The following is a 25,084-nucleotide window of genomic DNA, read 5'->3' as shown; positions in this document are numbered from 1 at the left end:
CACCCCCCATGCCATAAAAAAGTGAGGGTCCCAGGTGAACACTGCCCAGCATCAAAGCAGCACCCTCCTCATAACCCCCTGGCCATACAGCCACATAAGTATCTGGCTCAGGCCAGTTGCCTTCATCAGTACAAGCCACAAAGGGCTCGTTTTAGTTAATTATTTATTTAACCCAGTGAAGCTGCATGAATCCTCTCTGCTGTGACCGCTAGGGATGTGTATTTGGATACATCTGATCCCAGTATATATCCAAAATATGCCTTATTGGTATTTTCCTCTGGGTCAGAGGGTATTCAGAGGGTATTTTCCAGAATCCCTGGAAATGGATCCTGAAAATATTTGGGAGTAATTGTGAATATTGGGAAGGTTCTTTCTTTCTTTCTTTCTTTCTTTCTTTCTTTCTTTCTTTCTTTCTTTCTTTCTTTCTTTCTCTCTCTCTCTCTCTCTCTCTCTCTCTCTCTCTCTCTCTCTCTCTCTCTCTCTCTCTCTCTCTCTCTCTCTCTCTCTCTCTCTCTCTCTCTCTCCCTCCCTCCCTCCCTCCCTCCCTCCCTACACATTCCTAGTGAGCATGTCCACACAGGGACTGCATCTTACCAGAACTAGCACTGTTTGGTTACTGATTAGGTTTTGGACAGAACTCAGCTGTTTTGCTAATAAGATCCTAAAAAGAATATTGAGAGGACTACTTTCTCCCTTATGAACCTGCCCGTCCACCCAGATCACCCCCAGACTCCACTCTCTTGCCACTGTCTGCTGAAGCAAGGGGGATCTGCATCAGGACAGGACCTAAATAACCTCCTCCTTACATCTTAGAGCTGGCAACATGTTTGGAAAGCAAGTTAAATTACTACCACTACTGCTGCTACCACCACCACCACCACTACCACTACTACTACTAATTCTGCTTGTATACCTCCTGTCTCTACAAACAGACTTGGTGCAGTGTACAATGGTAGGATAAAACAAACAGTAGGATAAAACAATAAATATTATATCAACAGTTTAAGCCCTAAATATGTTTAATAGCCCCCCCACACCGGTAGGAGTTTTGGGGATGAAGCATATGTCAGTCAACATAATGGCATGGAAGAACCATGAAATAAAATCATAGCTTTAGAAGGACTTCTTAGAGCACTGCAATGTAAATTGATACCACTCCCCCTGATTTCCCCCTGCTGTTCTGAAAGTGGGTAAGTGGGAACCCTAGCGCATGATAATAATACAGCATTGCATAGTTCTTTGTTTTCAGTATTACAAAGTTCAACTAGGTATCGAGATATGCTGCTAACCAACTGATGACTGCATGAGAGTGTTTCTATTCAAATAATACTTTATTTACTACGAAATGCGCCCGGGGAACTTTAGAAACCCATAAACCTCTAATTGGTTGCCTCCAGTGATTGACAGGCCAAGGAGCAGTGAGTAAAGAATGCATTGCTCTTTCTTGTGCCTTTCCCCCCACTCGTGAGGAGGGGAGAATGCGAGACATGGCGGCAGAAAAAAGTGGGAAGGCTTTGCAGTGGGGGGGGGGGGTGTGTGGAAAAGCACAATTTACTATCTCACAATTGCGTACAGGATACAAAGTGAAAATTCCCTGTGTATTCCATATTTAATTTTTCCTTTCTCTCAGAGAGGAACTGAGATACATGTGTTATAAGACTGCATAGGGCTAGATCATTTTCCTGGGAGCAATCCCCACTTGAATAGTCTTGAATAGTCTTAAGTAGAATTCTGAATATGCCTGGAATTGCTCTCTAAAGCATTTATAAATTTTATGCCAAATAATTCAATTGTATATGCTAATTACAATTGAATTATTTGGCATAAAATTTATAAATGCTTTAGAGAGCAATTGTAGGCATATGGAGTAGCCTTCATAATCAATAAGAGAGTAGGAAAAGCAGTCTTGGGATACAATCCCAAAAATGACAGAATGATCTCAGTTCGAATCCAAGGCAAACCATTCAACATCACAGTAATCCAGGTCTATGCCCCAACCACTGCTGCTGAAGAGGATGAAGTCGACCAGTTCTATGAAGCCCTACAACACCTTCTAGAAGCAACACCAAAAAATGATGTGCTTATCATCATGGGGGATTGGAATGCTAAAGTAGGAAGCCAAAAGATAACCGGGATAAGAGGCAAGTTTGGCCTTGGAGTTCCAACAACCCAAGAGACGACTCTACACATGGACATCACCAGACAGTCAACACAGAAATCAGATTGACTATGTGCTCTGCAGCCAGAGATGGAGAAGTTCTATACAGTCAGTGAAAACAAGACCAGGAGCTGATTGTGGTTCAGATCATCAGCTTCTTGTTGCAAAATTTAGGCTTAAATTGAAGAAAGTAGGGAAAAGCACTAGGCCACTCAGGTATGAACTAAATCATATGCCTGACGAATATACAGTAGAGGTGTCAAATAGATTTAAGGAATTAGATCTGATAGACAGAGTGCCCGAAGACCTATGGATGGAGATCCACAACATTGTACAAGAGGTAGCAACTAAAACCATCCCAAAGAAAAAGAAATGCAAGAAATCAAAATGGCTGTGTGAGGAAGCTTTACAAATAGCTAATGAGAGAAGGGAAGTGAAAGGCAAGGGAGAAAGAGAAAGATACACCCAATTGAATGCAGAATTCCAGAGAAAAGCTAGAAGAGATAAGAATGCCTTCTTAAATGAACAGTGCAAACAAATAAAAGAAAACAATAGAATGGGGAGGACCAGAGATCTTTTCAAGACAATTGGAGATATGAAGAGAAAGTTTCATGCAAAGATGGGTACGATAAGGGACCAAAATGGTAGGGACCTCACAGAAGCAGAAGAGATTTTTAAAAGGCGGCAAAATTATACAGAGGAACTATACAAGAGCGAGCTTAACATCCCTGATAACCACAATGGGGTAGTTACTGACCTGGAGCCAGACATCCTGGAATGTGAAGTCAAATGGGCCTTAGGAAATCTGAGCAACAATAAAGCTGCTGGTGGTGACAGCATTCCAGTTGAACTATTCAAAATCTTAAAAGACGATGCAGTAAAAGTGCTACACTCAATATGCCAGCAAATTTGGAAAACTCAATAATGGCCACAGGATTAGAAAAGGTCAGTTTACATTTCAATCCCAAAGAAGGGCAATGCCAAAGAATGTTCAAGCTACTCTGGTGCAGGAGAAGACTCTTGTGAGTCCCTTGGACCAGTGGTCCCCAACCTTTATTAGGCTGGGGACCGGCAGGGCATCGGGCCGCGCCCGCGGGGACCGCGCCCGCACGGGCCACGCCCACGCTTCGGGCCACGCCCGCGAGTGCGCCCGCGGATCGGGCTGCGCCCGCGAGCCGCACCCGCGGATCGGACCGCGCCCGCGGATCGGGCCGCACCCGCGGGCCATGCCCGCGGATCGGGCCGCGCGGGCGCGGCCTGCACGGGCGCGGCCCGGCCCTGATTCCCTCTCCCCGCCCTCCCGCAGTAAGAAGCTTCCCGGGCCGCAAGATTGCGGCCTGGGACGTTTTTTACTGCGGGGGGGGCGGGGAGAGGGAGCCGCGGCCCGGCACCATGGCCTTTGCGGCCTGGCGCCGGGCCGCGGCCCGCAGGTTGGGGACCACTGCCTTGGACTGCAAGGCAAACAAACCGGTCAGTCCTAGAGGAAATCAGTCCAGACTGCTCCTTAGAAGGCCATATCCTGAAGATGAAACTCAAATACTTTGGCCACCTCATGAGAAGGAAGGACTCCCTGGAGAAGAGCCTAATGCTGGGAGCAATGAGGGCAAAAGAAGAAGGGGACAACAGAGAATGAGGTGGCTGGATGGAGTCACTGAAGCAGTAGGTGCAAACTTAAATGGACTCCAGGGAATAGAGGAGAGGAAGGCCTGGAGGATCATTGTCCATGGGGTTGCGATGGGTCAGACACGACTTTGCACCTAACAACAACAACATGCTAATTACAGAGATACATTTTATGTTAAGTTTAGGCTTGTAAGGAAGTAAATATTGCATATATTTCCTTTCCCCCCCTAGATTTTCAGTAAGGTTTTTTCCCTTTTAAAAAAGTCTGGAAAAGTACATATTTTCCTCAAATGGATTCCAAATTTCCAGAAGTTTTTCATCTCTACTTGTGCTACCTTGATTATAGGACGTTCTCCCCAGGCAGTTCACCTGGCATGTAGTCTGTTAAATTTTAGGCAATAAATGAAGGCATTTTTAATTTCCGGAACCTTTTGTTCATTAGTTTGTTTATCTCTCACACCCTGTGATTACCTGCATGGTATTCCTCTGATACCCATTGTTATTTTTACTGCTGGCTTCAGTGTTGATTTTAGTGTTGCTGTATTGTTAGCAGTAGATTCTTTCAGTTCTTACCCTATTGATGCAATTGGTTTCAGTCAAGTGCCACAGAAGTAAATTTTACAAAGAACTGGGGGAGATATAATTTTGTTTCCAGAAGTAAATAAATAATTGTACTTGTGAATACCTGTGTTTTTCAGTAGGTTGAAGTTGGGCTGCAGGAATACACCTCTATTTAATTTTATCCTCACAACGACCATGTGAGGGACATTAAACCAGTAGTGCATGCTTTTGCCTAAGGCTACCCACAAAGATTACACAGAATTTGAACATGGGTCTCCCTTGGACAAAAATCCGTACCATTTATAAGGAGGTCGTAGCTGGAAGAGAGATGTCAAAGGCATCGGTGCCCCAGCATATATCTGATCTTATACCGTCTCTTCTGGCGGGATCCCTGTAGTCTCTCTAGTGTTAGGTTTCTGACTCTGTTTTATGCCTTACTAAGTGGTTCTTTTCTCCCCTTCCCTAATAGTCTCTCTTGCTATCTTGTTTTTTGAACAAGTATGAGAGGGAAAAGTGCAGGAGTTAATATGCTGTACTTCTGTGCCTATCTCTAAATCTTTTGTACAGTACTGTTATCCTCCACTGAAGGCCAAATGTAGTGGGCCCTCCCCAAGCTAAACAGTGGTGGTTTACATATGATTATACTACATTTACCCCAAAGGAAGTCTGGGGTTTTCCCCCTCAAATCTGCCATCAAGGGGGGAAGGGGGTGTCATCTATCTATCTATCTATCTATCTATCTATCTATCTATCTATCTATCTATCTATCTATCTATCTATCTATCTATCTATCTATCTATCTATCTATCTATCTATCTATCTATCTATCTATCTATCTATCTATCTATCTATCTATCTATCTACTGTCCTCCCAAGTTATACAAGTATGTACAGTAATGTGTGTAACATTTTTAGAAGAGTCGTCTTACATTCAGGGTTATTTTCCCTTTGAGTAAATATGATACATTGAAATGATTATGTTTATAGGCACTGAATGGTAGAATTTTAACTCATTTGTGGAAACTGAGATACTTTTCATGAGGTATTTCTCAAGTTGGGGGGAAAGCAGGATATTCCTTTATGTGGTACTGTGAGGAAACCCAATACTGTGAGGAAGCCCAACTGCTCATGAGAATTAACTAGGAAATTCCTTCATGTTATATAGTAGTGTATCTTAATATTGTTCTCAGCCTTAAGTGAAATGTATCAGGTCTGGGCTATGTCTATCATTGTTACTATATGTTTTTCAGGAGACCTTGAGAAACCAGCAAAGATGACTTGGAAACTCTTCAAGAAAAATCCCAATCCTGAGCCCATCATAGCGGCATCTGTGGCCCCACCGGCACCTCCCACCACAACGACGAGCTCAGTGGGGTCCATGGACAACTCAACTGAGTCAGGCCCAGTGGAGAGCAAGGAAGATGTGTTTGCCCAGATTAAAGAAAAGTTTATGAATGAGATAAACAAGATTCCATGTAAGTAGTCCCTGTCTGCTGCCAGTATGGTGTAGTGGTTAAGAGCACTTGTCTCCTCTTGCTTGAATTCTCTCCTCACCTCTACTGGTCAGGTATAAGGCTAGATGGTCTCCAGAAGGCTGATTGGCAATGCCAAAAAATAATAATCTGTTGGTGATCATTTTGAAGGTGGGATGACTGAGAGAAAATAGTGAATTAAAATTACTTTAGGGAGATCAGAACTTGATTGCAAGCCTCTTGATTTTAGGCTTTAGGCCACCACTAAGTATTCTGAGAGTTGTGGGTAAAAAAAAAAATCAACTGGAAATGTTTTACACTAGCTAAATGCCTGGTCAACTAGCTTTTCTGTATATTTATAGTATGAATGAGACTTTTTCAAGAGGAGACAATTCACAAGGCAGTCTGCAAAATTTAAAAACACAAACAATCCATACAAAATTGTAAATTCCAATAAGAACAAAAATATACAGTAATTATTCCCATGTTCCACCAATGAGAAGGCATTTGCCCATTAACCTTTAATTTTCACATTTTTATTTCTTTTACAATCTTTCTTTCAATCAGAGTTGAACCCAAATGAAAGATGATCTTACAAAGTTTTGTAAGGCCTGTGTATCTGGCAAAAATCTTCCTTATGTTGCGTATTAATCCATGATAGACTTACTCCTTATACGGGTGGTCTGGTGATTTCCATTTCATTGTCTGACGAAGTGTGCTGTGCACACAAAAGCTTACAAGTAAAATTAAACTTTGTGGGTCTTCACATAATTTGTTCTGCTACTTCAAACCAACACAGCTACCCACTTGAATCAATAAAACTACCGAGACTCCCCATTAATCTCCAGAGAAACAGGAATATGTTCACTTGTCTGTGAATGGTGATCAGGGGAGGACGCAGGCAGGCTTTAAAGCTTCTGCAGCTCAGGGGCCACCAGGCGAAAATAATCAGATATGCTGTGACTGCATTGACCCTTTTGTAAATGCAGCGACTGCCCTGAGATGTATACAGAATTCTTTTAACTTTTAGTGATTTAGAACATTTATTAGCTGCCTTTCTTCCCTATGGAACTCAAGGCAGCTTACAATCCAAAGGATAAAATGCCACAATTAAACAATATAAATAAAGCAACAGTGATAAAAACCACATAAAAGGTCACAATTTAAAAACACCAGCCAGGAGGACTGCCAGTGATTTAAAACTGAATCAGTCCAGTGCAGTCCTGAGTAGAATTGTCTCCACCTGCCTCCAGCATAACCTGTAGCTGCATCCCCCCAACACACCTACCCACAATAAATGCTTCGTGATGGTCTGATGGGGCTGCTTTTGTTGCAGTGCCCCCATGGGCCCTGATTGCCATTGCGGTGGTCGCTGGTCTGCTGATCCTCACCTGCTGCTTTTGCATCTGCAAGAAGTGCTGCTGCAAGAAGAAGAAGAACAAGAAGGAGAAAGGCAAGGGGATGAAAAATGCCATGAACATGAAAGACATGACAGGCCAGGTAAAAACACACCTTTCAGGGAAGATCAGGCGCAAAGCGACTGTTCGCATCGAGCATTAGTTTGTGTTTTGACTGGTGGAGGTAAGATACAGTCCCGTGGCCTGCACTGAGAGTCGGACGAAGGACTTGTGATGCTGGCAGTCTCAGCCCAGCTTGCTGCTGCTTTAAAAGAGGGACTGCAAAGCCGAAGCATCGGCACCTCACTCACCTGCTCATTTATACATGAAACTGTCATGTTGTCTGCTCAGACTGGCTGTGGCTCTCCAGGCTCTCAGGCAAAGGTCTTCCATGCCACCTACTGCCAGATCTCTTAGCTGAAGATACTGGGGATTGAACCTGGGACCTTCTGCATGTCAAGCAGATGCTCTGCCACTGAGCACCTCCTGTAACTCCCTTTGTTTTGGATCCCCCTTTGTGGCTGATGCCAGCTAATAGTTTTTAAGAGAGTTGGAGGTGATAGCCATAGAGACATTATTTTCTCACGGTTACCTCCTCCTTTCTTCTGGTGATTTCCATTCAAATAGCTTCCTGTTTTGTTTTGTTTTTTTAAGAGGTAAAGGAACCTGCAAACAGAGACATTATTGGGAGCTAAGTGTGCAAACCACAAGTAGTGATTCCCCTGGGGGGAAAAAGACAATGTCTCTCCAGCCTTAGTTGCACTTAAGTTAGTAGGGCTGAACCAATTCAATCAGTCAGGGCTCTCCTAGACATGCTGTGTGAATTTATTCACATTATGGAGTGCCTTCAGAAGGCCAGCAGCTGTTAAGCAATGCAGGTACAGGCCCAGCTAACCCTCCAGTTCCTCTGACACCCACAAGAATACATACCTGGGATGGCCAGATCTTTAGTTCTATCTTACAGCCCGGTTTAATTTGGCAAGATACTTTTGATACAAGTCCCTGTTGTATCAAGGGAGAGCGTTACATATATATGTATATGTATATGTATATGTATATGTATATGTATATGTATATGTATATGTATATGTATATGTATATGTATATGTATATGTATATGTATATGTATATGTATATGTATATGTATGTAAAATAAATAAAAGTAAAATAAATGTATATAAGTAAAATAAATATATATAATAAAGTAAAATAAAATTAATAAATTAATAAAATTGCCATGCTGCTTGGCATTGCTCCATTTCAGAGTCTGAAAGCCATCTATTGGAAGTTCTCATGAATGAGCCTGAAAAGAGAGGAAGCCTTCCAAAAGCAGGAGAGGGAAGGGAAAGCTTTCTCCAGACAGGGTCAGTGATACTTGACTTGCCTGCTTTGTGCAGGTGGAAAACTAAAGGCCACGCAAAGCACTTAGGAGTTTACAGCATTTTTTACAGCATTTTTCCAGGCAGCAGCTTGCCCAGGAGAGCCTGTAAATCCTAGATCATAAATGCGTCTTATTGGCCCATTATGCACGGAGGGGAAGGTCCGCATTCGGGGTGAAATGGCGTCACCTAAAATCATGATAACGCATGGTGCCGGCTGCAACTGGCCGCAGATTTGGTGCATGCCGCCGAAAAAAAAAGCGTTAGCGAAACACAGAAGAAAGCGCAGGTTCCGGGCGACCAGGGCGCAACCAGAAGCGGCGCTGCGGTCGCCGCGTGTATAATCGGTTACTCTGGGTTTTGCCGCCATTGCATCCCGTCCTGTGCATAAGCGGTTTGCTTCGCGTCTTCCCCTCCGCGTTTTCCATGTGACCTGAAATCACCGTTTTGGCGGCCGTGCATAATAGGCCATTCTGGCGAAACAGTTCCACCTTTTCCTTTTTACTGCAGTTTTCTTCATTTGCAGCAATAAAGCTAATTCAGCAGCAAAACCCATTAGCAATTAAGCCACACAAACATGTGAAACCTGGATGATTTGCTAGGCTCTAAATCCTTCTCTCATTTCTGGTGGGCCTTTTGATTTGGTAACTGGGTCAGTAGCCTGGGAAATGAGACTTTTATAGACCATATTGCTAGAAGTATTTCCTTTTTGTGTATATATTAATGAGTCTGTTTGCTTGAGGTGCTTTAATGAGGCACGACCGTGGGTGTCTAGTCATCCAGAGCCCTCTGCAGTATTCAGAAACTCTCCAGAGGACTGAGGTAGGATGAAGGAAACTTTCCCATAGTGCTCAGTCTTGCAGTATTCCATTGAAATATCACAGAAGAAAACACACAAGAATAGCAAGAGCCATGGTAGCTACCCAAAGCAAAGGTTGGCAAAAGATCGCATAACATGTAATAATGGGCTTGTGTTCTATAAGATTCTAGGACACTTTGCTCTCCCCAGGCTGTTGTTCCTTGGAGCAATGGACATTCATGAACATCATAGGAAGTGTAGTGGGAATATACAGTATGCCAGAAGAATTGATGGAAGTCACCTACAACCAGACCACGAAAGGACACTGTAATTATTGGGCACAGACAAGAAGACATGAACCAAGATGATGAACCAATGAGATCACATTCTATCCTTTAGATTAAATGACATGGAATAAAGACCATACTTTGGTTTTCTAATTCAATCCAAATTCCCACTCCTAATATAAAATGGTGCCCATGCTCCTAGCATGGCTTTGATATTCCAGACAAGGAACTGCCAGGAAGCTTGTGGGATTCCTAATTCCTTGGCAGTTGCTTCTGGGTGTCTTGTAAAGAGAGGAAACACACATTCTCCTGATGGTGGGATTGGAAATGCACCTCTACCTCTGATTTTGCAAAAGACCTGGGCATGCTTCCTCTGACCGTTTATGCACTGGGAGCTTCACTGCCCCAGCTCCCGTGCAGGAGTAGAAATTGGAGGCGGATGAGGTGCACCGGGCCAAATGCTCCACCGTGTGGGTGCAGGAAGAGGTGGGGCAACCTGCAGCCCCTAAAACTCCAGCCTGCAGCCTAGCACGAAACCTCCAGTGCGTAAACGGTCTCTGTCAGGCTTTGCTTCTTACCCACTATTCCCTCCTGTCTTCTTTTATTCCTGGTTGGCTGCCCCATTGGGCACCCTGTTGCAGTGCTCCATTCAAAGCCAGACAGGCGTATGCTTTTTTGAGTTCACACTGACAGAATCTCTTTCTTGTTACTAATATGTGCCCGAGATACTTTTGGGATTGTACTTCCACTTGAACAAACTGCAATCTATGAACGAGCCTTCACATTTCATTAAATCAGGAATTCCCATTAGTTCCCTATCAATACTGCTTAACCTAACAATAATGTTTGAGCCAATATTAATGCACTACATTTTCCAGACAAGAAACCTGGATTAGATATTAACAAGGGATGCAGCAGTAAATGAGACACATTTCTGAGGCAGTCTACCTCAGCAAACAGGATACAGACAAAAAAGTTAAGGCCTGGAAGGTACAAATGGATGAAGGATGGGTTTTATGAGGAAATCCACATAAAGTCAATCAGCAAGTATAGCAAAGAGTTTTGCTGCCTTTCCTTGTGTGGTGTCCATAGTCCATCCCAGGTAAGATTAGCCACAGATGGAGCGAGATCTCAGTGAGCTGTTATTTTGAGCAGCAGCAGGAGAACTTGATTTCTCAGGGACTGTGCACCTTCTGCCCCACTAGTAAAGGAAGAACATTGGTAGTAAGAGGAAGTATTGGAACTTTAATCACATCTGGAAGCACAAGGGTGCATTTGTTGCTCTAGGTAATTATAACAACTGTATGCTTTTTCTTTATGTTCCTTTTCTGGTCTTTGTTGTTGTTCTCTGTGGTAAGGGGCCCTTTCTACTAGCAGACGCCTCTTCCATCTAATCCGTCATCCTGAAGTATAGATATTGTGTTTTCTCTTTCTTTTTTTCTCTCTTTCCCCCTATGTATTTCTGTGCTTTTTTGGTCGTCCAGGAAAACACAGGTCCAGTAATCACTTAGAGATAAGTTATCATTACAGGAGAAGATAAATTGGCTAGTTTAAAACATGGCAAACCGCCTTAAGGGCATTCTTCTTAAAGGTTGTCTAAACAAATTATTAGGAGTGTGCATTTTATTTAAAAAATTATTCACTGTCTTTATTTTTCTCATTCACCTTTGTTTTCTGAATTCAGTGGGAAATGCATCAGCTGTAACAGTTTTTGTTTTCCATCTAACTTGGTTAGCAATTTTGCAGATTGTAACCCCATCCGAATGCTAGCAACTCCCAGCTTTCATTTAAAAAAATTAAGACTTTGACCCAGTGGCGGCCCACCTGCCAGAGTGCTGCATGGGCCGTTTCAGCAGCAACAGGGAAAGCCACAAACTTGTCCTAGTGTGGAAAACACCAATAGCAGTATGTGCACTTTATGAATAATATTCCCAAAACCACTGTTTAATTTGCTTGCATTATAATCTGTTACAGCAACTTATACACTCTTGCTGGGAAAGGGAATGAAGGGAAAAAACTGAAACTGAAACACACACTATAGAAAATCACACCCTCGCACATAGCTTAGTCACTCAGTAGGAACTGCTAATAGCAAAGCAAACTATTGAAGAACTTTTAAGGAACTTTTATCCCTCTGTGAATTGAGGCTGAATCCAGGAAGTTAAGGGACACCCAGTTCTGGAGGGGTTTGTTCTGCCCCAGAAAGAATGGGCGTGGGGATCTGGTGTTCTCCTGGATTCATAATTGTCATCTGAGACTCATGTGATGGCTCCTACCTCCACCTCCTACTGGTTTGCCAGCTTTGACCTTTCCTGGATTAGGATAACTTGGCCACGGTGATCCATGCTCTGGTAACTTCTACATTAGATTACTATAATGTGCTCTGCATGGGGCTACCATTTAAGAAGCTCCATAAATTAAAAGCGGTGCAGAATGCAGCAGCTCAACTGCTGACAGGATTCCCTGATAGGGGACACGTCACAACAGTCTTTAAAGATCTGCATTGGCTCCCGATTCACTACCAAGCTCAATTCAAGGTGCTGATGTTTTAGCCATATCAAGTTATTTGAAGGAGCACCTTCTCCCTTACAGACCTGCCTGTGCACTAAGATCTCAAAGAGAGAGCCTTCTTGTCGTTCTGCCTCTCTCAGAGGCATAAAAGGCAGTGACATGCAGGAGGTGGTGGCCCCCAGGTTTTGGAACAGCCTTTCTCTGGTGATTCACCAGGTGCTTACATTATATGGTTTTCGACTCCTGGTGACAACACACCTCTTCACCTAGGCCTTTGATGTCTAGTTTCCTCTGGGTGCTGCCCTGCCTAGTTGTCAGGGGGGGAGGGGGGTTATGTTTTGTATGTATTTCAGATGACTGTATTCTGCACTGTAGTGACCTGCCCTGGGACCTTCAGGGAGTGCTCACCTTGGGCAAAGGAAAAGGGCACTGCAGCTGCTTGTTTAGAATCCAGAAATCTCTTCCCAAACCACTGGCAGAGTCTGACGGAAACTCTTTGTATAGAGCCATTATTATTAGTATTTATTTACTTCATTTGTAGCTTGCCTCTCTCGCTAAATCTTGAGGCAAAATAGGAAAAACAATTAAATCAAACAGTAAGGATTCCCAATAAAACAATGCAGAAGGGCTTGGATAACAGAACTGAAAGTAACACGAGTGCAAAAACTGGCTAGGGTGACAAAACTGCTTAAGTCTCATAATACCCTACTGCAGGAAGGCTTACAAATGTAGAAGTGGTTGCATTGTGGTAGAAAGGGGTGATATACATAATATACATTGCAGTACATTACTATTCTTATATAGAATTCTGATCCCTTTATCAGGAGGCCACCCTGAACATTATTGGTGTGCACCTTATGCAATATGATAAACACCTAGGGCATTCCTGATAAACCTCAGGCAGTCTGTTGTGTAATCCACCACAGAAATGCACATCAACAGGCAGTTGCTGAATTTACCTGTTTGCAGGGTGGTATTTTCAAATTACCAGTCCTCTTTGGTGGCAACATTTCTAACTTCGAGCTGGAAAACTTCCCTGTCATTTACAAGATCAGACTTATACTCTCCCCTCCCTGCCCCCACTGCCTTTGTTGAAATATCAAATAATGAGGTGCCATAATTGCAGAGGATTAGAGAATAATCTTTCCATATTGCCAACAGTAATTTTTAAAAACCTTTGGGCGGTTTTAATTACTATAGTAAAATATGTATTGTGGTGTTTATTTTTTTGTTTTTGTTTTTTGTTAATGAATGTCTGAATGCACATCCCTAATGAATATTAGTGGTATTTCATTCTTTATTTCTTTTTATTGAAATATTACTAATTATTTATTCCAGGTATAGTGAGTCTATGATGATGTGGAATCTGCTGTTTCTCAGGGACACTATGTGTTGTTGATTATTTGTGAAGTTTTTGTCTGTATAATGCCCTTCTCTTCCTTCTCTGTGCTCTCGTCCTTTCTTCTGTGTTGTTCTGTCTCCACCTTTTCTGACTAACCTGGATGTCAACTCACGGTAGGTCCCGATATAATCCTCCTTCCCTTTTAGGTGTCAAAGGGGCAAGGGAAGAGGGTTATATAATATATCCTCCAAGCATTTTTATATTTTGTTTAGACTATGGCATGAAACTTGATATTGGACTTAAACTGGGGAAGGTGAACAAGGCTTTTCTTTACTTTTCATTCAAGGAACTTTGCATTTCAATTCCCCTATCTACTCAGTGGAATAGAATTTAAGTTCCAAGCTAAATTTGTACTTGTCCAATGGGGTGCCGTCTTTATTGGATAATCAGTATCCTATCTAACAGTGAACTCCAAGTCCAAGTTGTTAACAGATGTTTTTGTCCATCACATGGATAACATGAATGAAACTTGGAAAGATTTGCCAAGTACTTGTGATCTGCACGTGCTTGTTATATGTCGCTGGGAGATGCAGTTTTCAAGATATGCATTCTAGCTTTGGATAACATGCTTAATTTTCAGAGCCTGAATGAGAACTGTGAGTGTACTTTTGAGTATGCACATTGGTTCATAGGGGGTACATGCATGAGTGTTTCAATGTAAGAAACAAAATCTTGGTTGTAGTCAGTGAGGTTAGTTTCCTTTCCTTTAGTGGCTCCTGGTTGCTACTCCTTATAGTTACATTGCATGTCCAGTTTGTCCATTATCTGTGTATGCTCCCCTCTCTCAGGGTCTCCTCATCTGAGATGGGCATTCATTGCTAACAGACCCATTATTCCAGTACTGGTGCACCACTGGTTTCAGTAGATTCCCAGGGTTGGCACCAGTTAGATGAGAACCCCAACCTTGGCATTCCCAAAGTTCAGGACTAACCACTTCATAGAATCAGAGTTAGAAGGTACCTCCAGGGTCATCTAGTCCAACGCCCTGCACAATGCAGGATCTCACAAATACCTGCCCACCCACAGTGATCCCAATTTTATGCCCAAATGATCCCTTCACCAAAAATCTCCAGAATCCAGCCTGGCCTGGAGGAAACTCACCTACCATCCCACAGTGGTGATTAGCAATTCCCTGAGTATGCAAGGAAAGGACCACAGGAGATCAACATGGGCACATCCCTTCCTGGCCACCCACTCACAATCTGCCTACGTTCATAAAATCAGCATCTCTGTCTAGCCTCTGCTATCTAGCCTCAATTTTAAAAATTCCAAAGGAGAACTCGCCACCTCCCGAGGAAGCCTGTTCAACTGAGGAACCACTCTAACTGTCAGGAACTTCTTCTGGATGTTTAGCCAAAAATTCTTTTGAATTAATTTCAACCAATTGGTTCTGGTCCACCCCTCTGGGGCAACGGAAAACAACTCTGCTCCATGATCTATGCGACAGCCCTAAAAGTATTTGAAGATATCATATCACCGTCCTCTCTCCAGGCACTTGTGTTGAAAAAAAAATTTCTTTCATTCAGTGTAGCAGTATATCAAGTCCATGTAATTCTTTGCCCAACTCTGCCATCCTATAAAGGGGAGTCATTATTTCTCATGCTGTATCCATGAGGTTGGGAGTTCAATCCCAGCAGCCAGCTCAAGGTTGACTCAGCCTTCCATCCTTCCGAGGTTGGTAAAATGAGTACCCAGATTGCTGGGGGGTAAATGGTAATAACTGGGGAAGGCACTGGCAAACCACCCCGTATTGAGTCTGCCATGAAAATGCTAGAGGGCGTCACCCCAAGGGTCAGACTTGACTCGGTGCTTGCACAGGGGATACCTTTACTTTTACCTATTTATGGGGAGGAACAAAATGCATCTGAAGTTTTCTTGTCAGAGAATCAAATGCATAAGTAACAATGGGTGAAGAAGTTCAGCCAATCTGAGCCAAGACTACCTATTTTCCTTTCCTCTGAAGTAAAGCTTCCCCTTACTAAAAGGGGTACATGCATTGAACAGCTTAGGTAAGGCTATAAGAGGTGTGGCTGTGGATGTGACACGCATGTTTGTGAGTCAAAAGGGAACTAAGCTGCCCAGTTTTTGAAGCCCACTTTGCAGGAAATTGTGGTCCTCTCTCCTTTTCAGAATAAACAGGATGATGATGATGGAGATGGAGAAGAAGAGGGAGAAGAAGAGGAGAAGGAGAAGGAGCCAGAGAACTTGGGCAAGCTCCAGTTCTCTCTGGACTATGATTTTCAGAGCAACCAGGTAATATGTCTTCATGAGAAGATGGGACAAAAGACATGGGGAAAGACATGCCTCCTCAAGGAACTGCTATCATTCACTGTCAATTTTCATTCACTCCTGCCCGTTCTAGGCAACTTGAGCCTGTTCAGCCAGAAACTGCTGAGACCTTCAAGTAAAGAGATCTGGAGTTAGTCAGGAGCTACAGTATAACTTGGAGATCCCAAACTTTGTCTTTTAAATAAAAGCAACATTAGGAGGGAGCAAGGGTGGCATAGAGAAGCAATAGGGAGTGCTTAACTCTTTCCTCAGCCAGCTTGGTGTAGTGGTGTAATATCTTCTAATCTGGCAAGCTGGGTTTTATTTTTTGTTAAAGTCTGTCTTCATGTGTTGGCTGTCATGGTCCATGTTTCTGAGGTAGACACCACCTGCATTGCTGCTTCTTGGAAAAAGGCAAGCTGTGGAAAGTTTCAGAAGCAGAGAGAGAGTGCAATTATGCTAAGGATGGGTTAAAGACATACTTTGGGGGAGGGGAAATCTTCTAATTGCTTGAGGAGATGACTAAGAGGGACCTTATCAGAAAATTTGAGTAGTAGAGGATGAAACTATTCAAGGGTTCACTCACTGGGAAGAAGCTGGATGTAAAATTATGCAGAAGGTGAAACAGAATTCCAAGAAAACTGTTCTCTCATAGCCTGGGGTCTCTCAATAGTTATGGAAGACTTTGGCTTTTTTTGCTGCCATCAAAAACTCTAACAGTGTTTAAGAGGAGACTCAGGGTCCAGTAGCACCTTTAAGACCAACAAAGATTTATTCAAGGTCTGAACTTTTGAGTGCAAGCACTCTTCCTCAGACTATAAAGCAAAAATTAATTATGTTAAATTAATTTTTGTTTTATATCCCCACTGTCATGATGGAAGTTCATAGTCTGGGGAAAAGTGCTTGCACAGGAAAGCTCACGCCTTGAATAAATCTTTGTTGGTCTTAAAGATGCTACTGGACTCTCATTTTATTGTGCTACTTCAGACCAACACGGCTACCCATTTGAATCTAGGAGGAGACTGTAAGAGCTTATGTGAATCCTGAAAAACAAGTTAAGACAATGCTGGTTCTTGAGAGCATAAGATCACTGCTGTACTAAACCAAGGACATCTAGCTCAACATCCTGTATCCCACAGTGGGCAATCAGATGTCTCCAGGATGCTCACAAGTAGGGCATGAAGGACACATCCTTTTATCTTGATGATGCCCCATAACTGCATAGTGATTTCATTTAGCCATTGAGTCACCACTGAAAGCTTTTATTACTTTGTTTAATCCCGTTTTAAGGCATATCCCACTTTGTTATCACTGCTTTGTCACTCTCTGATAGAATCTTGCTAGGTGAACTTGGGCCTGTCACATGAGATCCTTTGACAACTTCTGTTTAATACTTGTGAGAACCTTCAACCTACATAGCTTGAAGTGACCATTATTTGACATGATGAACTGAGCCATTCTCTGTGTAGAAAGGACTGTCCATTTTGAGATGAAGGGGCTAGGGGTAAGGGGGGGGGATATAACACACACCCTACCACAGCAGAAGGGAAGGAAGGACAGGGTATCTGATGGCAACAGAGAGAGACTGATAGGAGTAAAGCAGATTTTTTTCACCATGTGTTATATTGACTGGCTTGTGATGTTGTAGAATCATTTCACATACTCCTGAATTGTCTTTCCCTTCCAGCTCACAGTAGGGATCCTCCAAGCTGCTGAACTCCCAGCACTGGACATGGGTGGCACCTCGGACCCTTATGTCAAAGTCTTCCTCCTTCCTGACAAGAAGAAGAAGTATGAGACCAAAGTGCAAAAGAAGACCCTCAATCCAACCTACAATGAGACCTTTGTCTTCAAGGTGAGGCCCAGGCATCTCCTGCAGTTGATACGTTTCAAACAGAAAGAGACCTGGAATGGTTCAGATTACCTTGAAAATATCTGTATGCCTTAAAGATATTTCTAGGCCAAAGTAGGAAAACTGGAGGCAGTGTAATTCCTGGCAGGAAGAATTTCAGCAAAAGTAAGTGTAGCCCTTAAGAATTAATATTGATATTAAAACCTACCATATAGGAATAAGAACTCAAACTCATGCAGTTCTGAAGGCACTATCGAAAGGGCCCATATTGAACACTGATGTGTAAATCCTGTGTAGGAGATGCCTAATTATATACAAACAGTACTTAATTCTAAATTCTTGGAAAATTCATCAGGCAGCCCAATTCTATGCATGCTTACTTGAAAGTAATTCCCATTTTACTCAGTTGGACTTACTTCCAAGGAAGTGTGCATATGTTTGCAGTGTTAGAATCTTTGTGGCAAGTTTATTAAAAGTGTCCTACCAAAATATGCAGTCACCAGATGTCCTTCTGCCGGGAAATGTCAATAAGGTAAAGGTAAAGGTATCCCCTGTGCAAGCACCGAGTCATGTCTGACCCTTGGGGTGACGCCCTCTTAGCGTTTGCATGGCAGACTCAATACGGGGTGGTTTGCCAGTGCCTTCCCCAGTCATTACCGTTTACCCCCCAGCAAGCTGGGTACTCATTTTACCGACCTCGGAAGGATGGAAGGCTGAGTCAACCTTGAGCCGGCTGCTGGGATTGAACTCCCAACCTCATGGGCAGACAGCTCCAGACAGCATATCGCTGCCTTACCAGTCTGCACCACAAGAGGCAATGTCAATAACAGATGACAAGAATTCACAAGTACCTTTCTGATTACTTGCTTAGGCTCTAAATAATTAATCTGAAGTAGGAAATCAGATGCACATTGGGGGAAATTGGAATATATCTGATTCCTGAGCCTTTCTGTCCAGAAATATTACTTTATTATTTGTTTATCTCTACCCTACTCTTTCTCCAGGAAGCTCTGAGTGGCTTTCATCAGGCTCTGGTGACCCAACTAGTTCCTCGACAGTTGGATTTTAGCGGACACATTTGTTTACCCCATTCTCTTGGGTGATCAATAACTACTGTCTTATTGCCAGCAAAGTAAGAAAGTTGGAAGAGGGTTTGTGAAAATCCAGAGAGTTCCTGCCCTCCTCTGCCTATCACCAAGCCCCCCAGCTCAAACTTCCTTTGCCACCCACTCATGTGTCACCCTTACTGCAGCCTCTTCCTGCCCACACTCACATCCAGCTGCTCTGCCAGTGAGCCCTTTCCCTTATGGCACTGGGTGATATGTGCAGCTGGAAGTGCCACTGTCACAATTGTCAGGAGCATTGCTGCTGCCTTGCAACTCATGGACACACTTCCCTAGTGCTGGGAGCACATGCAACACATGCAGCAGGTAGTGTAGTTGGTACTGCACTAGCAAGTGGGTTGGGTGCTCAGAAGGGTGTGTAGGCAAGGGGGGAACATAAGGGAGTCATCAGCCCTTGGCTCTACTAGGAGCCCTGGGACCTGGGAGCTACTCCACCTCAGGATATAATGAAACTAGTCCTCAGTCTAGTGACTTTCCCTGCGTTGTGACATTTCCTGCCCTGTTGACCTTGATACGGTTTGCTAAGCCAGTGATTAAAGTACTTATCCATTCTGTATGAATAATTACATTTTAAACATAGTGTTGCTGTTTAAAGCACAGTTTCTTTGTGTTCTTTTTCTAAGTAAACACATTTGGTACTGTATGCAAAATTTTAACAACATTTCACTACCTTCTATTAGGCCTGCCATGTGACTGTTGAACAATTCTTCTTTGTGAAACAGATTCCATATCAGGAACTGGGTGGGAAGACTTTGGTGATGGCCATCTATGACTTTGACCGCTTCTCCAAGCATGACATCATTGGGGAAGTCAAGGTGCCCATGAACACCGTGGACTTGGGACAGCCCATTGAAGAGTGGAGAGACCTAGAGAGTGCAGAAAAAGAGGAGGTAAGGCAGGGGAGTCAAGAGGATAAATAATATGTTCATCTTCAGTCTTGGGACTGCAGCCAAGTGGGCCTGCTGTAGAGAAATTAATTTCAAAGTTTAAAAAGCTTTTAAAAAGTCCTCTAGAAGGCCCCCTCCCTAACCATTGTGAGCTGTCCTTCCCACCAAAACAGTTATATGGTCAATGGGAAGATGTCACCTCTTTGCCTTAGTTTCTTTTTCACTGTAATTGAAGAAGTTCCTTCTTCTCAACTCTCCAGATGTGGGAAAAAAATTCTGGTGTTTATTCCCTACAGAAGAAGGTCATTAGTTTACTGGAGTTTGGTGTGAGAAGAAAATAACAGTTTAACTGAACTAAGGGGAAGCTGCACACTCCTTTGTCTCGTGCTGATTGTTCAGGGTCAAAGAGCTGCCTCAGCATCCTGCCTTGCTTTCTCCAGAGATTCCCCCCTCTTGGGGCAGAATGGCTAAGAAAGCCCAAATGTGGTACTAAAATGTCTCATTTCAGTAATCATGCACTGTGCATTTTATGTCTCAGTAAAGAGTACAATGGGGGAAACTGCCAGGTGTGAACAATTCACCCCTAAAGTGCAGCCTGATGGGGCTTTCCATTTAAAGGCTGCCCTGTGGGAAAAGGCATTGCCCTCATCTGACAAGCCTCCCAAACCTGCCCCGCTGTCTACCTCAGAATCTTCCCTGGCAGCTCCGGGTCCCTCAGTTCCATCAGCCACCCTGGCACCAATGTTTGTCCCTGGTTCCATTGGTTCCAAGGAGTACATCAGAACCACTGGTGAAGAAGAGTCATTCTAAATCAAAACACATAGAGAAAACCAAATCTGTGACTTGACACCCATCAGTCCCCCAGGACTCACCACCCAAGGATGCCATGCCTGAATCTGAGGCTCCCCACTGCTCCACTGAGGACCTTTTCAATCCATTCAGCCCTGCCCACCTCTTCTGTGTCAGAATTTGATCTTTCATTGGATACTATGATAGCTTCAGATCCAAGACCAACTCAACTGGATCCATTGAGTTTTACGGTTTGGCACCAGCCATACCCTTCTTTTCCCTGACAACCATACCCATACTGCATGTCCCCAGATTATCTCCAGGACTGGTCTGAATGCCCTCCACAATAAAATAATGTAAAGCTTGTTAATTATTTATTATAGTGCACAATTAAAAACAGAATAAAAACTTCATAAAAACTATACAGAACTAACTGCACATAAGACCAAACGCGTTTCGACCCTACTGGGTCTTCCCCAGTGGTCAGAACTGTGATAATACACTCTATATAAAATATCTATATTAAGCTCATTATAAAGTGTAGCTGAGTGGTTGAATGGGATCTGTAAATTATGGCTCCAACCAATATATGTACATTTTATCCTTTTTGGAGACCACCTCCTATGATATATGCCTAGGGTCACCACTCTTCGCTATTATATAATTCTGTGTGTATCTCATGTGCGCCAGAAAGAAAGTCCTTTGGACTCTGATGAGAAAGAAAAGGAGCTGAGAATCTCCCAACAAACAAATCAGGGTTCCGGCACCAATCTCATCTAGTGAGGACTTATGCCTTTATGCCAGGCAAATGACCAGAATGGCTCAGGCTTTGGAGATGGACATTGCAACCATGGAACAAAAGCCCAAGGATCATATTCTTAGCTAATTATATCCTAATATCCTGAGCACTGCAGCTTTTCCAGGCACACCTCCAGGCATGTGGAGAATCTGTACAAGGTTAGACAGGCGGATGTTATGTTTTTGTCCACCCATCTACCACCATCCTCCTTGATAACTGAAGAGATTCAGGTATCATTCACCTTACTCAGAATATTTAAAAGCAAACTTCCTGAATTAATTTTAATCTTCATTTTCTTCATCAGCCTGAGAAATTGGGAGACATCTGCATCTCGCTACGATATGTGCCCACTGCTGGGAAGCTCACTGTCTGTATCTTGGAAGCAAAGAACTTGAAAAAGATGGATGTTGGTGGACTTTCAGGTGAGTGTGAGACAGTTGCACACATTTAAAAATCAGAATTTTTCAGATTCAGATATATTGGACCCCCCAAATCCGGGATTCTCCAAAAAAGAAATCAAATTCCAATTCTGGTATTCAAATTAGAGTGGGTTTTCTTTTATAAATCCCAATTTTTTTCAGCTCCATTACACATGGTTGGACCATTAAGGCATTAACCTGGGAGTATCCAGTGGAACCAATTCGCAAAATTTCCCCCCTTCAGTTTCTACAACAGAGTCTCTCTGGTTTGACATCAGTCCCTTCTTTTTTGCTGACATTTAAAGGTGTCAGGGTCCCTTCAGATATGTTTGTGCTTTGCCCAGAATGGTATTTAAAGGGTGTGCACTTGGTTTAAATGCCATTTAACTGTGGCCAGCCTGTTTCCCTAGAAAATCCCAATTTTGCGGGGGATTATCTGGAATTGTCTATGCTTGTTAGTTGAAAATACACTCTATTCTAGATCCAGCTGAAAGAATAGCCAACAAATACCAATAAGGTATTTGTCTGGCTCAGATAGAGCCAAATGCACACCCCTAGTTCCTGTCCACCAGATGGCCCCCATAAGCCAATACAAAAGGGCTCTCAACGCATTTCTGCTTACTAGGAGCACAGTGGTCTTTTTTTTCCTGCTGCCTTCTAAGGCAGATAGAAAATCTGCACTGGCCAGAATGGCCATCCACATGACAAATGCCTGTCCTCTGTTTCATGTAGGTGAAGGGAAAGAGGTATATTGTTTTGTTCAGGATATTGTTTTGTTCAGGCCTCCTGAACAGGACCAGGAATTCTCATAGAACGGAATGAAACACCACCGTCATTATGCTACCTAATCAAAAGTTCAATGTGGGTCTCCAGATGATGATTGGGTAGGACTGGACTCTTGCCTTGTTAGTTTAAAATTATGTAAGTTAGTTAGTTTAAATTCCATGTAATTATGACTAGGGGTGTGCAATCCCCTCCCCAGCATCCCCCCCCCCCAGTCCATTTTATCAACATCTTTATTCTTTTTATATATTGCTTTTCTGAATATTTTTTAAGTGCCATGCACCAAAATATCAAAAGGATCTAAAAACTAAAGCAGCAGTAGAGGGTGGGAGGTGCATAGTGCCATGACAACCCCTGTTTGGGACTGGCCTTAGGGGAAATGGAACAAGGGTGGGAGAACACAGGAAGGGGGATATAAGAGGGGGACCTTCCCAAGGCCGGGGAGAATACAGGGATGCCTGTTCCATTCCGGGGAACTAGCAGCCAGAATGCTGGAGGGAACAGGGAGCTTAACCTCCGTTGTGTCTCTGTCAGAGGCTAGCAAAGTGTGGGAGCAGAGAGGGGCCAGGGTGGAGCGGTGTTCTGCTGGGGGGACACAGGAGGTGCCTCTCAACCACATTATTTACCGGGATATTTCAAAGGTATTATTTTGACTGAAGGTTGGGAAATGATGACTTATGAATTGTCGCTTGCATGGTAATTGCCACCAAACCAAAAGAGTCCAGGCAACCTTCATTAGTAAAAGTGGAAACAGTTCCAGGGATTAAATAAACAAATATAGTATGGATGGAAGGCAAGTAGGTATTTGATAGAAGACAATGGCTGTTATTTCTGAAGTTGTGAAACAATAAATGTATTGGATGACATGCAACTGTATTTCTTTCTAAGATTGCTTTGATTTGTCCAAATATGTTTTCTTCAGTGTGTTCTGGAACATTCCAACAGGTTAAAATTTTAATAAGAGCTACCAAGTAGTGTAGTGTTACCAGCTATCCACTGGCGACATGGAAGCTCCCCCCTCCCCTCCCCATCACTGTGCAGTTGGACAGTGGGAGGAAAATGGTGGGTGAAGCGGGGGGACTATCTGCATTGCCTTGTGCAATAGGGCCCTTTCTGCTGCAACACAGAAGTTACATCATCCCATTGGGTGATGCTGTAGCGTTCACCCAACACTTTCAGGTTACACTAGAGAGATTTGAGTGAATGGTAAAGTGTCACTTCTGGTGCAATGATGTCACTTCTGTGTCAAGCTAGAAGTGGCCTCATCATGCAAGGCAACACCCATCTCCCACCCACACACCATAAGTTCCTCTCTTCTGTCTCTTGCCAGTTTCTAGGCATGGAGACAGCTTACATTCAAAAACACACTAGTAGCTAGTTACATTATTAAGTTGACTTGCAGTCAAAATAAGTCAGAACAGCAAGATGCACTGCATCAGGGAAATCTAGAAATGAGTGAGCAGCATGACAAGAGGACCCAGGCTGTCGGAATTGACTTCTCTAAAGGAAACAAGGTCTACAAAAGCTGCTCAGAACTCTGACCTAAAATGTCAATGGTGCTTCTATTCAGTCCATTCCTCTGAGGATCATAGATGATCCCGGATTGGTCCCTTTTTTTGAGGCTTTGTTCTCCTGTGCTCCTGTCTGTGGAGCTGTGTTGCTGGTTTCCAATACTGAGCTGTTTGGGCTGTTTCTCCTCAGATCCCTATGTGAAGATTCACCTGCTGCAGAATGGCAAGCGACTTAAGAAGAAGAAGACCACTGTCAAGAAGAAGACCCTGAACCCTTACTTCAATGAGTCCTTCAGCTTTGAGATCCCCTTTGAGCAGATACAGGTCTGCACGCTCAGTATTCTCACTTGAGAACACCTGGGGGAGGGAGGGAGGGAGGGAGGGAGAGACAATGGCCTCCCTAGTCACATGGCTCAAGTAGGTGGTGATGATCTAGCTCCTCACTATGTTGCTTGGACCATGGACCATCTGCTTCTCATAGTGTGAGCACAGGGGTGATGGTGGTGGAGTGTTTGTACAGTCTGGTCTAATTTGAGTTATTTATTAAAAATAAAAAATTGTATTTTATTTTTTTATCCATCTAAAATAGTAAGCTAGCAGATACTAGATATGTGCATTGTTTAAAACATCAAGCTAGAGCCTAATAAAGACTACACCTGGACAAGGTCATTTCAGGGTATAGACGTAGGGTTGCAGGTTTTTTGACCCCCATTAATAACATTTTAGACTACCCTGAGTGTTTGCATACTTTCAGAAGCCTGCAGGAGAACAGCTAGATTCAAGTCCAGTAGCACTTTAGAGACCAAGAAGATTTTCATGATATGAGTTGGGTGTCTGACAAAGAGAGTCTTGACTCTCAAAAGTTCATGCCCCCCTCCAAATCTTGATAGTCTCTAACATAATTTCTGAACTCGCATCTAGTTATTCTACTGTAAACCAAGATGGCTACCCTCTGGAAGTGTGCAGCCACTCATCCATAGCCTAAACTGGGAAATCTAGTTGGTTGGGATTTCGAGTTGGCTGGGAAATCTAGTTGGCTGGGATTTCTAGTTGGCTGGGAAAT

The 25,084-nt window shown here is 43.2% G+C and overlaps 1 protein-coding gene and 1 long non-coding RNA gene across 9 annotated transcripts in view; one reads left to right on the top strand and one right to left on the bottom strand.

The window, feature by feature from the left end:
• Positions 1-25,084, top strand: part of SYT2 (synaptotagmin 2) — a 188,941-nt gene that overhangs the window by 156,488 nt on the left and 7,369 nt on the right. For 7 of the 8 annotated variants that reach the window (XM_077335059.1, XM_077335056.1, XM_077335053.1 and 4 more), the window contains 7 exons: positions 5,593-5,817; positions 7,151-7,314; positions 15,720-15,842; positions 17,545-17,712; positions 19,556-19,723; positions 21,613-21,730; positions 24,212-24,345. In XM_077335059.1, the coding sequence (XP_077191174.1) occupies positions 5,616-5,817; positions 7,151-7,314; positions 15,720-15,842; positions 17,545-17,712; positions 19,556-19,723; positions 21,613-21,730; positions 24,212-24,345 (1,077 nt within the window). In that variant the 5' untranslated portion in view covers positions 5,593-5,615. The remainder of the gene's footprint in view (positions 1-5,592; positions 5,818-7,150; positions 7,315-15,719; positions 15,843-17,544; positions 17,713-19,555; positions 19,724-21,612; positions 21,731-24,211; positions 24,346-25,084) is intronic. The other variant, XM_077335052.1, reaches the window with a different exon arrangement.
• On the bottom strand, positions 6,329-15,723 carry LOC143836149 (uncharacterized). Its single transcript, XR_013230526.1, has 3 exons — positions 12,596-15,723; positions 10,746-10,877; positions 6,329-7,235 (listed from the first exon to the last, which is right to left on the bottom strand). It is a non-coding gene; the product is annotated as an uncharacterized LOC143836149 (long non-coding RNA).

Source organism: Paroedura picta, chromosome 4 (genome assembly GCF_049243985.1).
Source record: "Paroedura picta isolate Pp20150507F chromosome 4, Ppicta_v3.0, whole genome shotgun sequence".
Taxonomy (NCBI): Eukaryota; Metazoa; Chordata; class Lepidosauria; order Squamata; family Gekkonidae; genus Paroedura; species Paroedura picta.
This window is presented reverse-complemented; position numbering and strand designations above follow the sequence as displayed.